The 16,417-nt window shown below is 35.2% G+C and overlaps 1 protein-coding gene across 1 annotated transcript; it reads left to right on the plus strand.

The window, feature by feature from the left end:
- Positions 1-3,411: 3,411 nt before the first annotated feature.
- LOC114130076 (uncharacterized) lies at positions 3,412-8,673 on the plus strand. Its single transcript, XM_027994969.2, has one exon. The coding sequence runs from the start codon at positions 3,412-3,414 to the stop codon at positions 8,671-8,673; it is 5,262 nt and encodes a 1,753-aa protein (XP_027850770.2).
- The last annotated feature ends 7,744 nt before the right edge of the window (positions 8,674-16,417 follow it).

The raw sequence follows: 16,417 nt of genomic DNA on the forward strand, positions 1-16,417 counted from the left end.
ATAGTTATCATTGTATACGAAAAACGATTCTGAACGAACATGATTTGTCAGCCTAGGATATAATTACCTGTGGTTGGTGAAAAAGGTGGTTTATGTTTTAATGGCCTGAATACAACAAAATTTAAGTTCTTTTATAATAATTGTAAGTTAAACTTATGAAAAACCTTGTATTAAATTTTCAACTCTTAGCTACTTATACAAAAATTTTTATGAAATATACCTACAAAATAATTTGCAAATATTCATGGTTTTGACGAATTTTTGTCAATATTTGAACTTCAAATGCTAATAAAAAAAAATTGTGCCTATGTATTCTTATAATTATTTAATCACTATAATAATAACTTATGAGGAACTTTGCATTAAATTTTCAAGTATTTTGATAGGGCCAAAAAGATTTTATCGACACATAAAAAAACAATTTTCAGAAAAATTGAAAATTTCAGTTGTCTATAAATAGCTCACTTATACTTTTTGAATAAATAACAAATATTTAAAACCGTTTGAGGATAAATCGTTATCGTTACGCGATTTCGTTAAAATTTAAAATTCAAACGCACTTAAAATTTTTCCTATAATGATGCTTCGAGTTTTCTCTATAGATACTTGAAGGTAACTTATGGAAAACTTAGTGTTGTATTTTTAATCCTTAGTTATAAACACAAAAAATTTTATGATTTTTCAACTTCAAATAATTTGCAAATATTCATGCTTTTGACGAATTTTCGTCAAAATTTGAACTTCAAATGCTAATAAAAAAAAATTGTGCCTATGTATTCTTATAATTTTTTAATCACTATAAGAATAACATATGAGGAACTTTGTATTAAATTTTCAAGTATTTTGATAGGGCCAAAAAAATTTTATCGACACTTCAAAAATATTTTTTCAAAAAAATTGAAAATACCAGTTGTGTACAAATAGCTCAAAAAAAATCAAAATATTTTGAAATTTAAATCACGTAAAGAAAACGCGAATCTTAATAACTGGTAAAATTTTCAAGTATCTACGACTTATACTTTTTGAATAATAACAAATATCAAAAATCGTTTGAGGCTAAACTGTTATTTAACGCGGTTTTTGTAAAAATTTAAATTTCAAACACTCATAAAAATTTTTTGTCTGAATCCGGTAGAGTTTTTTTTACAGATATTTGAAGAAAAATGTATGGAGAACCTTGTACCAAATTTTCAAAACTTAGTTATAAAAGAAAAAAATTTTATGATTTTTCAACTTCAAAATTACTTGCAAATTTTCGCGTTTTAGACAGATTTCGTAAAAATTTGAACTAAAAACGCTTATAAAAAAAAATTGTGACTAACGATTTTTAATTTTTTTTAGCTACATTAAAAACAACTCATAAGGAACCTTGTATTAAATTTTCAAAACTTTTTGGTCATCCAAAAATTTTTTATCGACACTTTAAAAAAAATTTCTCAAAAAAATCGAAAATTTCAGTGGTCTATAAATAACTCAAAAAAAGTCAACAATGTTTTGAAAATTTAACTATATACGGATACCACTGACATTAACATTTGGTGAAAATTTCAAGTATTTTCAGTGATTAGTTTTTGAATTACAACCATAAAAAAAAATCGATTTGGTCGAAAACTGGTTTTGCGTAAAAATTGCCGTTTTTCCGTCATTTTTTTTTTGTTTTTCTCGATTTTTTTGAAGACTGTTGGAAAATGTTAACTTTTTACCTCTATAATGCACCAAGGATATTCACTTTTACATCGGAAACCACCCCCATAGTTTGAAATTGGAGCATTATTTCGACTAGTTATGCTGTACACAGACACAAAAACAAAAAAAAAAAAAAAAAAAAAACACACACCATTGTAAAATCAATACATTCATCACTTCGTTCAGAATCTAAAAATAACATATACCATAATTGTCAATGCAAGTAATTTTGGGAAAGTATTTCGGAAATTCTTAACCACATTCTGTGAAAAATCAAGTACCTACTTATGGTGTAGGTAAACTTTCCAGTGGTTCGGATTCTAATACAATTAGTGAAAATTCATAGTGAAGATGACAAATGTTGTGAAATAACAGCTGTACATATTTTACATATAACATTAAGCCTCTGATAAAAAAAAAGAGAACTTAAGTTTCACTTTTCGTAAGAAATGTAATGCATGAATAATGCAAATATAATTTAACTAATAAACTTGCTGTTCGCGCCAAACAATTAGCGCAACCAAGTGTCCATGCCCGACGACGACCAGTCTCCTTATCTTCTTCCTTTTAATCGTTTCCCTTCTCTTTCATCCACCTCCCCATATATAGTTACTTGTTGAATTATTATAATTGTCTTGTTCATTTATTATCGTTGTCGTATATTATGTTATCTATGTAAATTATTGGTCAGATGTTGCTGTCCATTATCATTTTTTGTTGTTTTATATCATTATTTATTCTTATCATTGTTTTTATTATTATGCGGCCAACGCCCTAATTATTATTATTATTATTATTGATTATTGTTTTTTCTCTCACAGTTTTTTGCTGAGCTTTTTTTTGTATTGTAAGTCGCATTGAGCGCAACCATCACAGCAATTATTGCTTCCACATTGTTGTATTTATTATTTATATTCGTTGTCACTGCGACACGAATTTTCATTATACTTGGCTCGCCATCCAGGCATAAAATTATTGGAGTTTTTATTTGTTGCGAGCTTCCTCATCAACCGATTTGTCGTGTGTGAATGTCATTATATCGAAGGTTAGTACATTATACATCGCATACTCATCGGTTACGATCTCTTCGTCTGCTCATCGTGCTGTTCATCTCCTGCGTAAGACCGCCAGCACTCGCCGTGGTGTGTGAGAGGCCGCCCAGGTCGTCCAGATCAGCAACCTCGTCGTCAGCATCTCAAGACCTCAGTATTTTAAGTCTTGTCCCTAATTGTGTAAGCTCGGTGATCATTGCACCATATCGATCCGACCACCGAGCCCCCTCCCCATAATCAACTTGTACTTGTCCTAAATTCCCTCCCGTTCTCTCCCGTTCGTTCGGTCAGTGGACATTAGGTTGCCGACTTGCCAATATTCAGGCGAAGGCATAGGGTTGCCTATCTATTGCCATTTACGGCGTTTTAAAGGTTATGGCCAATGCCCCCAATTTGTATAGTATTCTCGATAATATGTCGAGTGGTCCTTCGGGTAGTCCCGAGTGAGGGCTCCTACATTTTTTGGTCCTTCGAGCCGGATTCGAAAACAAACCGCGAAACTATTGTAGTACCATATAGTCTTTTATTTGGGTTTGGCATTGATGACAGGTTGAGTTGCTACTAAACCTTGTTTGACTGTAGTTCATCAAATCTTTCCCACTCTGTACAATTAAAACATTGTGTTTTATTATCTACATCCATCTATATCACATTCGTCATAAATTTTGTTGAAATGTTCGCTACATCGTCAATGACGTATAATGACGCCAAAGCACGGGCTGTTCGCGCTATAGCAAAAATCACATCTTTTGCCGCCGCAGCCGGTGACTATAAGGCCGACCGTTCTAATGCAGGCAAACATGCAAAAATATCCAAGATGCTGTCCGAGTTAAATGATATTCGTAAAAATACTGAAGATGACTTCCAAGTAATGGAAGCGTCGGTTGGTAAAAATCTAGCCCCTACCGACATCGTAGACAATAAAGAGAGTCTGAAACTCAGTTCTGATTTTGACAATATGTATTATGAACTTGCCGCCTTTGCTGATGTATACCAGTTTTCATTATCTCCTGGAATGGATACCTCATCAGCTCATGGTGCCGCGAACCAGAGCTCGAGTAACCTGTCACATTATCAATTACCCAAACGGAATTTCCCTACCTTTTCAGGAGTTCTGATTGAATGGCAAGGTTTTGAGGATCTTTTTAAATCGATTTTGTCGCATGCGCCTGACCTTCCCGATGTTGAACGTTTTGAAATTTTAAAGACCTCTTTGCAAGGCGAAGCTCTTTCATTGGTTTCTCATCTACCTCTGACGTCTGCAAATTATAATAAAGCGTGGGAAGTGGTGCGTGCTCGTTATGGTAACAAGCGTGATTTGGCCCGGATTCATCTGGACGCCCTTCTAGCCCCTCATATAGTCAATTGTAACGATGCGTCTTCTATAAAAACGCTTCTCACAACTATTCTTGAGCATACTGCAGCACTGGATAATTTAGACTTTGTTACTCGGCAGTGGAGTCCAATCCTCGTTCATATATTTGAGAATCATTTAGACTATGATCTTCGTTCTCGTTGGGAAATCACTGTTGGAGATCGCCATCAACCGTCAACGAGTGATTTTGTAGAGTTCTTAAGAAGTCATATTCGATCAGCAGAAGCCCGTTCAGGGAATTATTCAACGAAATTGCAGTCTGGTAGCTCCCCAGCAAATCAGTCGAGTAAATCATATGCAGCACACTCTCGTCCAAGTTATCGACCGAAAGTGATGACTGCTAGTACGATGGCAACCACTCCCTCAGGTCACTATGTACCTGCTGTCAGTAAGTGCCCACTGTGCACTAAACCCCATTCGATTCGACAATGTCAACTGTTTCTTAGTAAAAGTACAACCGATCGTTTTCAAATTGCTAAGACACACCGGCTCTGTATAAACTGTCTCCGGGGTGGCCACTCATCCGTTGCTTGTCCTTCAAAATTCAAATGTCAAACATGCAAGCGATCACACCATACTTTGTTGCATTTTGAATCTACTCCAACCGCGAATATATCTCAGCCAAGTAGCTCCATGGTAGTTCAGTCCGGTGATCCAACAAGCACGGTCACGTTAGTTGTAAAAGATCACCCCCACAAAGTGGTATTGTTATCCACTGTGCTTCTGGACATTTGTGCCACCGACGGTCGTCTTCATTCGTTTCGAGCCCTACTCGACAGTGGGTCTCAAGCCAGTTTCATAACGGAAAAATCGGCTGATATTCTCATGCTCAATCGCCGACGTTCACCTGTAAATATAACCACGTTCGCTAATACTGCCACTACTCAAGTTTGTGGATCATCGGTTGTGATGGTGACTCCTCACGGCAAACAAACGCCCATCCTAAGTATTGACGCCTTAATTGTACCACACATCACAGGCAAGACTCCACAAATTTCGATCACACCTGGAAACTGGACCCATGTCCACAACTTGCCCTTAGCTGATCCGTTATATCACATCCCTGGTGACGTAGATTTGCTTTTGGGTGCCGACATTCTGCCATCCATACTGTGTGACAGTCTCGTGTCGGGTCGTGCCGGGGAGCCGACCGCGTTAAAAACAATTTTTGGTTGGGTCTTGTTCGGACCAACCACTTCCGTTTCACCTTTGTCCCTAATCACAATGTGTGTGTCAACTTCCACTAACCTTGATGCAACATTAAGAAAGTTTTGGGACTTGGAAGAACTGCCTGCAGTTCAACACTTAAGTCCCGATGACAAGGTCGCAGAAGAAATTTATATCTCAACTACTACTCGGACCAGTTCAGGTCGTTTTATGGTCACCCTTCCGTTTCGAACGCCATTTCCAGTGCTCGGCGATTCCAAATCACATGCTTTTCAACGCTATAAAGCCCTTGAGTTTCGTTTATCTCGACAACCAGATCTGCGTCAGCAGTATGTCGATTTCATGCAAGACTATTTGTCAAACGGGCACATGGAACTTGTACCAATGAGTGAACGCGACAATCCATTAAATTACTATATACCCCATCATTGTGTTATAAAACCTGATAGTAAGACCACAAAATTGCGTGTTGTATTCAATGCTTCTGCTCGAACTTCTACCGGCGCTTCTCTGAATGAGAGTATGTATACGGGTCCCAAGTTGCAAACAGATATCCAAATTGTGCTGCTCCGCTCTCGTCTCTGGAAGTATCTTTTTATGGCTGATATCAAACAGATGTACCGCCAAATTTTAGTTCAACCAGCTGATCGAGATTATCTGAGAATCTTGTGGCGTTTTTCACCATCGTTACCTATTGACGAGTACCGGCTGTGTACGGTAACTTACGGAACGTCAGCCGCGCCTTTTCAAGCTCTGCGAACACTTCGTCATCTTGCCACACTTGACGGTGCTACATGGCCGATAGCTGCGAATGTTTTGCTTAACGATACGTTTGTCGACGATATTCTAACTGGTGCAAACTCAGAAGAAGACGCACTCAAATGTCAGTCTGAATTAATTAACCTTTGTGCGCTTGCACAGTTTGAACTCCGCAAATGGGCCAGTAACAACGTACAAATTTTACAAGTGGTCCCACCAGAAGCTCGTGCCATGTCCGTTTCGATTTTGTTCAACAGTGACGAACTCTCTGATTTGAAAATGCTAGGATTAAAATGGGATCCATCCGCTGATACTTTCTCTTTTAGTGCTCAACCCTCGTCAGCTCTGCCGACAAAACGAACTGTTTTATCAGACATTGCCCGTGTTTTTGATCCGTTAGGACTATTGTCTCCCATGACCTTCTTCACAAAACATGTCATGCAGCAGCTGTGGACGTCCGGTGTCAATTGGGATGATCCAATCCCGCCTGACATTGCAGCATTGTGGGCCCGTTATCAGGCCGAAATTCAGCTCGTTGAAACCATTACAATTCCTCGTCGTATAACATATGATCATACTACTTCTGTACAGCTCCATGCCTTTTCCGATAGCTCTGAAAAGGGTTATGCCGCAGCAGTTTATCTTCGTGTGACGACTGTTACAGCCACTCATTGTCACCTGATAACAGGAAAATCGAAAGTTGCCCCACTAAAGCGTTCCACAATTCCCCGTTTGGAATTGTGCGGTGCCGTTTTGGCTGCGAAATTACTCCGTCTAGTTTCTGATGCGTACACTGATCGGATAACTATTGATGAGTTACACGCCTGGACCGATTCCACCACAGCTCTCGTTTGGATCCGGTCTTCCCCTCATCGGTGGGCCACCTTTATCGCTAACCGAACCAGTATTATACACGAGTTGAGCTCACCTGCAATCTGGCGCCACGTTCCAACCAAAGATAATCCCGTTGATTGCGCCTCACGCGGACTGTTCCCTTCTGATCTCTTCAATCATGCATTGTGGTGGACTGGGCCATCTTTCTTGTTAAGACCTCCAGATGAATGGCCAAAATTGCTGTTGACTGAACTTGAAGACTACGATGGGCCTCCATCTCATGAAGCTCGTTTACCTACTGTTCTCACCATTGCTGTAGACATTCCGATTATAAATTTGTTAAATCGCGTATCTTCACTGGAAAAGATCCTTCGTGTAGTCGCTTACTGTTTTCGATTCGCCAAGCCACGGTCTAACGCCCCAACTACCCACGTTATAAATGCTGGTGAGAGAGCTGGTGCGCTCACCGCGTTGGTGTACGTAGTTCAACGTCAAACTTTTAGCGTCGAAATTGCAAATCTGTCAACTGGTGTTCCCTGCTCGAGACCGTTTCGACGTTTAGATCTATTTCTTGATCCCGGTGGTATTCTCAGAGTGGGCGGTAGGCTGCGCAACGCAGATATTCCGTACATTCACAAGCATCCTGCATTGTTGCCTTCTCGTCATCGTTTAACGGAACTAATAATTGATCACAATCATCATGTATTGAGTCATCCTGGAGCTATGACACTCCAATCGCACTTACAACGTGAATTTTGGATTATGTCCGCGAGACAAGCTATTCGATCCCGCTTACGCCTATGTATTTCATGCTTTCGTACGAGACCTCATCCGGTTCAACCAAAAATGGCTGTTCTACCAAAATACAGGGTACAACAAATAAAACCGTTTGCTATCACCGGCGTTGACTACGCTGGACCGATATCGTTAAAAGGACCACGTGGTCGACAATCGTCCGTGTGTACAGCCTACATTTGTTTATTTGTCTGTACCGTAACGAAGGCTCTGCACATTGAACTCAGCTCTGATCTCTCTACGGAAACCTTCCTGTTGGCATTCACTCGATTTGTCAGCCGTCGTGGACCAATCAAAGAGATTCATAGTGACTGTGGTACTAATTTTGTTGGTGCCGCCAATCTGTTAAACCCGTTACATGCCTTCATCGCCTCCGAAAACTACCAAACCAGTGTGCGGAGTCATTTGTCCAAGGACCAAATTACTTGGTGTTTCAATCCTCCATCTTCTCCACACTTTGGAGGACTTTGGGAAGCGGGAGTAAAGTCGACTAAGTCTTTAATTTTTAGAACTATTGGAACGCATCGACTTACCAGTGAAGAGTTGATCACGCTGCTTACCAAAATTGAAGCTACTCTAAATTCAAGGCCCTTGTGTGCCCTTAGTAATGATCCAAATGATTTAGCAGCGTTGACTCCAAGTCATTTCTTAACGTTGGAACCTGTGACATCTCTTCCTGATCCTTGTTTAAATAATGTACCACTCACAAAAATGCAACGATGGCGCCTAGTAGCTGACCTCCACCGTCACTTCTGGGCTAGATGGAAAAATGAATATTTATCTACTCTCCAGCTGCGAACAAAATGGTCTGAAGATGGTAAACAGCTGAAAGTTGGAGACCTTGTCCTAATCAAGGAACCCTCGCACCCCTTGTATTGGCGGTATGGACGTATCGTGGACCTCCATCCTGGAAGCGACGGAGTGTCACGAGTTGCTACTGTTCACACTACATCTGGAGATCTAACACGACCAGCTGTCAAATTGTGTCCAGTGCCTTCTTGTTGAAGTTCCTTCAAAGTGGGCGGTGATGTTCGCGCCAAACAATTAGCGCAACCAAGTGTCCATGCCCGACGACGACCAGTCTCCTTATCTTCTTCCTTTTAATCGTTTCCCTTCTCTTTCATCCACCTCCCCATATATAGTTACTTGTTGAATTATTATAATTGTCTTGTTCATTTATTATCGTTGTCGTATATTATGTTATCTATGTAAATTATTGGTCAGATGTTGCTGTCCATTATCATTTTTTGTTGTTTTATATCATTATTTATTCTTATCATTGTTTTTATTATTATGCGGCCAACGCCCTAATTATTATTATTATTATTATTGATTATTGTTTTTTCTCTCACAGTTTTTTGCTGAGCTTTTTTTTGTATTGTAAGTCGCATTGAGCGCAACCATCACAGCAATTATTGCTTCCACATTGTTGTATTTATTATTTATATTCGTTGTCACTGCGACACGAATTTTCATTATACTTGGCTCGCCATCCAGGCATAAAATTATTGGAGTTTTTATTTGTTGCGAGCTTCCTCATCAACCGATTTGTCGTGTGTGAATGTCATTATATCGAAGGTTAGTACATTATACATCGCATACTCATCGGTTACGATCTCTTCGTCTGCTCATCGTGCTGTTCATCTCCTGCGTAAGACCGCCAGCACTCGCCGTGGTGTGTGAGAGGCCGCCCAGGTCGTCCAGATCAGCAACCTCGTCGTCAGCATCTCAAGACCTCAGTATTTTAAGTCTTGTCCCTAATTGTGTAAGCTCGGTGATCATTGCACCATATCGATCCGACCACCGAGCCCCCTCCCCATAATCAACTTGTACTTGTCCTAAATTCCCTCCCGTTCTCTCCCGTTCGTTCGGTCAGTGGACATTAGGTTGCCGACTTGCCAATATTCAGGCGAAGGCATAGGGTTGCCTATCTATTGCCATTTACGGCGTTTTAAAGGTTATGGCCAATGCCCCCAATTTGTATAGTATTCTCGATAATATGTCGAGTGGTCCTTCGGGTAGTCCCGAGTGAGGGCTCCTACACTTGCATTCTACTTATTTAGAGGTCAAACACAAAATGAAAAAATACAAAGACACTCCAACGAAAAGTATAGAAAAATCTATCAAAGGTTGGTTGGCTTAAGCACCTTCAAAGATTAAAAATAAACAGAGAAATAAAATACTATACAATAAACAATAACATTGATGTAGCTCAATAATTATGAATAAGACTATTTTCAGGTATCAATAAATAGACTTTACTTTAGTTTTTATATTTTATAAAGTAAGCTTTTAGTTCTAGATGTTTAATTATTTATATTATCTATACATATAAAAGTCAAAGTGGAAATCTTTGTAACGGGTAAGCTTCGAAACGCCTGGATCGATTTCGCTCATTCTTTTTTTGTTTGGGTCGTAATTGCTAGGATAAGGTTCTTACGGACGAAAAAATTAAGAATATTTCACGGAAAATTAAAAAAAAATACAATGAAAAATAAAAAATACCGATGACTACTATTACTATTATTATTATTATTACTATTTTATTTTCGGTAACCATGGTAACAATTTTTTTGTTATTATTATTTATTTTCCCCGTTTTTGTAACATTTTTGACTGATGATTCGCTCCTATTGGTCGCAGGAGAAGGTGCTTATGTAATACAATTTTAGGAAAATCCACCAGAAAAGTTCGGAATCTGGATGTAAAAAAACAACAACAACTGTTACTGCAGTCCAGCAAGAAAGTAAACTATATTAAGTTCGCTATTGATTATGATTGAATATAATAGTTATAGACCTGTTGTTATATTTTGTTAAAACAAAATTATACTGTTGCCTGTTGGTAAAACAATAAAACTTGGTATAACTTATTATGTTAGTCTATTGCTGTGAATTTGAAATTAACTGTGGGCATCGACTTATTTCGCTAATTCTTATTTTTGTAGTTATGGTTTTAACAAAATATAACAACAGGTCTATAACTATTATACATAGTAAATACTACAGCTTCTATGGCACGTAATGCATTTTAGCATTTATTTTGCTTATTATTTAGTATATTTAGAATTTACAAAGGCTATGGACTTCATGTCATAATATAATTCATGATAAAATATATATATTATAATATATAATATCATGATATAATTTATATTTTCTATTTTAAATAGTATAACTTAAAACTTATTATACGTGCATACAATAAGGTACTTGTAATTCATATACTATTTTAATAGATTGAGTAATAATATTTTTAATATATATAGTTATACTTAGTATTTAAAAATTATATTTAAGTAATACCTAGTATTTTCAATATTATGCCATATACATAGAATTATTCTATTTATTTTTAGTTATTATAAGTACAATATATTTTTACAAAAATAAACATATCATGACAAAGAGACTAAGGATAGGTAGCAAATCAAGGAAATAATAAATTAGCCATTACTTTAATTTATATTTAATATGAAAATGGTTACAATAAATAGTAATTTTTAATTATAACACAAGTAGCTAGGCAGCATGTCTATATCTGCTCCACAAAACACTATTTCCCTCAAAAAATGCGGGTAATTAACAATAATTGTATTATTGAAGATAGATTTATGTTAATTAAAATCCATCTAAGTTACTCATTATTTAAATTTAATTCATAATCATATTTGTATGGCTTTGCAAGCATCGTGCATCATATTTTCGTATAGGAATATGAATATTTTGAGCCTTCAACGGGTAGGCAGCGCCCCAGGTGGAAATCACAAGTGGTGTACATTTTTCAATCAATTTATTATCGAAGTGTTTACACCTCTATACATCCACCTTGGCTATAGCTATTGATATATGAACATCAGTAGGGACTGAAAAAAAATTATACGTTATAGATTCTACATCAATTGATCTTAGTGGGGGTTTTGGAAGAATATCATGAACATAAAATAATTTTATAATACCCGATAAAATGGAATGCTGAATCATTGTAGAACGGTTATATTTAAGAACTTCAATTTTAATTTTACTATTTATAGATTTAATTATGTGCATTATTTTTACTACACCATGATTATTAGTGTTGTTGTGTACGTCTACACGACAATTTAAATAAAAATAATAAAGTACGCTTGGCGAAATAACCGACTATATCCTTTATTTATAACCACATAAAACAAAATAATTTTACACGAGTTCGGAGGTTCGGACTGATGTTCTGCTAGAATACGACTACTTCCCCCTGGTGACGAGCGCGGACGGCTGCCCCGCTTGTGGCTACTCAAAACTGTCCACTCAGCTGAATGCCATAGGCTGTCGCAACGCTCGTTCCCACGGGTACTTGGGTACATATATATAGATACATATACAATAAGAAACTGCTTACATACTACTTCTAAAGGAAATGGTTTATAACAGTGTAAACAAAACTATCTTTTAAGTTAATGTTATTTATTACAAAATTTTCAAACATTATTTCTTTATAGCAGGTTTCATCAACGTTCTTATTAACTATAAGGTTTAAATATATTTCATGTTTAAGAATGGGGTACTTGAGTGTAACAGAAGTGGATTTAAAATTGATTTTTTCTATTACACCAATAAATATAATTTTTTTAGTTCTAGCTCTTACAATACAGTGAATACGCGGAGGCGGAGTAGAGCACCCATGATCGTTCCCACGGCGGATATGCCGAGTGGGAAACAATAATGAGTGACGTGATGTTTATGTTAAATATATGTATGTTTATGTTCGGCCGGTATGTGAGTATACAAATTTTGCCTTTATTGTAAATAAATTGTATATACTGAGCTACGATTGTAATGTGTACCCTCGACGTCTAAGAGCGTCAGGATCCCCTTATGAGGTTGTTTAGATATTAAAAAAAATATTACTATTATTATTATAATTAACATTATATGTCGCTAATATTATCCATATTATTTCTGTAAGTCCGAGTTTTATGCCGTTCGGCTTTCTCGGCGAAAAATTTAAATTTCTTTATCTCCCAGAAAATGCTTTAGAATTATTTTTTCCTTTTTCCCTCTCTTACATATAAACCCACGATACTCCGGCTCAATAAAACCTCGGTTCGTGGTATGCGACTCTGTAAAAAAAAAAACAAAAAAAAAGTGTCCGTCATTGGGGGGCTCCTGAAACAGCGAAACGTCTCACACTTCAATACTATAAAAATAATAACTATAAACAATTTTCAGGGTGTGATGAAACTATTAGCTTATGTAGAACTATAAACCAAATATTTGATTTTTTGAATTCTAGATCCCCATTTTCAAAAGGTTATAAAAGTCCAATGTTTAGATCTTACATACAATTTATTAAGGACACAATTATTCCATTTATTTTTTTTTTTATTTAGTTTAAAATTTGAAAATAAATTTCTTTTTAAATCTAATAAAAAAACTTTTATATGAAATAGTAAATAGATTAACTTTATTAAATCATTCAAATAGTAGTTAAGAATACTCAAAAGAAATATTATATATTATATAACTGACTATGCGTTAAAAAAAATCATACCTTTATTAGACTGTAATTCATGTATTCAATCGCTCCACAAAGTATTATCTGAACACAGCTATAATCATCATTTTAGAATATTCAAATTTAGTTGATTTTAAAAATAACGGTGGGTTAGTTTCTCCCTCAGAATGTGCGTTCAAAATAATTTATCAAGCTGAAATATTTTTATTAATTTTAACTAATAACTTACAAACATTAAATATAAAAATATTGATTTAAAAATAATAAACCTTTGTAACAATACATTTGCACTTGACAAAACTGTATTTAATTCTCTTCAATGCGATAATGTTTCATTATTAGATAGACCACTTAAAATAATTTTAATTTCATTGTTAGTTACAAAATACCTAAGTATTCGACTCCATTGTTTTGCATAAATGTTTTCAATAGAAATTCTAAATCCTGTGCCTAAAAGACAAAAATTAACAAAACAAATAATTTTTATGAATCAATAGTTGGTAAATAATATTTATTCTTCTTCTTCCTTAGCTTAACGGTCCCTTTAGGATCTGAGCTGCCACAAGCAATTCTCTCCATCTTTCCCTGTCCAATCCCAGGTCAACAGTCATATTTCTTCCCAGCATCTTGATATCTTTTTCTACCGCTTCTTTCCACCTCGTTCGTGGTCTGCCTATTGGTCTTTTTTTTGTATGGTCTCCGTTAGTACTTTTTTTATTATGTCATTATCAGCTCTCCATACATGCCCAAACCATAACCACTATAGAAAATTGTTTTATCATCTTTTTTTATGTTTCCTTCACCAGGCCATCTAACCTCTGGTAAAGCTAGTATAGTAATATTGTAATTTTGGGTAACGTCCAGCATGCATTGTAATGCACCCGGTTTATTTAAAGTTATAATATTCCAAGTCCCAATTTTGATACAGTTTTCCGATTCCAGTCTTTGTCCAGTTCTCTTCCATATTCGAGGCTTGTTTTATGGTTTCTTAACATTTGTAGTGTTTTCCGATGTAGGGTTGTTAGCCCTACGATCAACCTCCCTTGCCTAGGGAGTAAAGGAGCTCGGGTCCCCGGGTTCGCCATACCCGTAACACATGTAGTGTTTCCCCTGAGGGGTGGTAAATAATATATTGTTTTAATTGTTTTTATTATTATTAAACAAGGTTTATTTTAAACTAGTTTTAATTTGTTTAATTCTTTGTAGGTATTATTATTAACAAGTTAATATACCAGTGTTATATTGTTAAATTATTTTTATTATTATTAAACTAGTTGATATGCCAGTTTTATTTTGTTTTATTATTAAATTACCCAGTGGCGTATTTAGAAATTTGTTATGGGGAGGGTCCAGAAAATGTTCATACTACAGATAGGCGGGGGGCACAGCCACCCACACCCCCCAATTCTGGTTTACTAAATTCATTTACCATATTTTTATATTTTTTTATATGTATTCAATAAATTTATTACCATGAATTAACATAAATTCATTTTGTTGTTAATCATTTATTTTTAATCATATAAAAAAAAAACATTTATAAAACAATTCTAATTTTCTGGGACTTAGAGCCATTTGGTTTATTATTTCCTCTACATCTAGATGTATGTCACGATGAATGGACATCATAGCCAGTCCATTTAGCCTCGTCTAAATAATAATACAATTAAAAATAAAGTACAAATAAGTTATATTGTTATATAGTAGATATTAAATATTTTCAAAATAATTAAAAGATTACTTCGTTCATTGTAGATCTAAGATAAGTTTTCAACCTTTTTAAAGTTGAAAAAGATCTTTCGGGAGTAGCTGTCGACACCGGTAATGTGCCTAATATTTGATTAAAAAATGAATATTAGGAAAGTCAATCAAGGGGAAACTCAAAAGTGCTTCTACCCATTTTTGATGTTGACCCCTTGACTGGCTATTTTTAATTTCCAAATTTTATTCGATATAGGCATTATCATGTTCTACTGGTGGTAAGTAAAATTCAACTAAATTATCATATGCTATTTTTTCAACATCAGAAAATGTGGTCGTAAATAAACATTCAAACCCTATATTAATATACAAAACATAATATTAATACCGATTTTTATATTACCTAGATAAATCAATATACATATTACCTTCAAAAACGGATTTATGATTTAAAAATCGAGTTGTAAGTTGGTTGATAAAATTGTCAATAAATGGCATAAACACTGTCACTCTATAATAATCTTCTATTGAGGATACTTGAGAATTCCTTCTATTTGTTTGTTTTGTTGCTGTGCGTTTTTTTAATTATTTCTGTGCCAATAACATTTGCTAGATTCTATTAAGATATTAAAAGTTAATTATACATTAATACTCAACATTGAATTACTTCAAAACTCAAATCACATACTTTTAGTTTCTCAAATAAAATGTGAAATTCTTTTTCTGCATCTTGTCTCATTTTTTTTTAAAGTATTAACTAATAATTCAATAGTACTTAAAGTATTTTTTAAATATATCCGCTCTTTCTGTAGTTGTTTACACACAGGCATTCCAAAGGCAAAAAATATCTGAAATATTTAAATATATATTAATATATATTTACATAAATTTTCAATTAAATATTTACTTTTGTAACATATAAAGAAACCAGAAACTCAGAATCCAATAAACTTTTTAATAAAACATTAGCATCAACAGAAGATGGTACACCCCATGTAGAATAAATTTTTTCCAGTGTTTTTACTACAAATGGTAATAACTCAACAAAATCGTTTAACGACTCATACTTCTGAACCCATTTAGTTGCGCATTGCCGTTTAAGAGTCCTAGCATTTGAATTAGGTATGGAGTCACTTTTTTCGATTTCATTGATCAATGCATTTTTGCTTTTAGGTGTGTTAAAAAACACATAAAGTCGCTCAACTATTCCTAAGCAATTTCTAACAGATTGTATGTTACTTGATGTACAGACGGCTAAATTAAATGAATGTGCTGCACAATGAACGTAAAGTGCTTTTGGATGTGTAGCTCTAATCACAGCTTGGACCACATTAAATTTCCCTGCCATATTACTATCTCCATCATACCCTTGTCAGTACAAGTAGTCACACTCAATGCCACAGCCATTTAAACCTTTAAAACAAAAATTAAAGTATATTACTTGTAAATTATTATCCATCTACCTTTTATATAATTCAATTTATACTTACCATTCAATATAGATGTAGCTAAATCTGATCCAGTCAAACTATTAATTTCAAAAATTGAAGAA

Source organism: Aphis gossypii, chromosome X, assembly GCF_020184175.1.
Source record: "Aphis gossypii isolate Hap1 chromosome X, ASM2018417v2, whole genome shotgun sequence".
Taxonomy (NCBI): domain Eukaryota; kingdom Metazoa; phylum Arthropoda; class Insecta; order Hemiptera; family Aphididae; genus Aphis; species Aphis gossypii.

Coding starts and splice junctions, on each gene's coding strand:
- LOC114130076 (XM_027994969.2), top strand. CDS start 3,412: ATGTTCGCTACATCGTCAATGACGTATAATGACGCCAAAGCACGGGCT.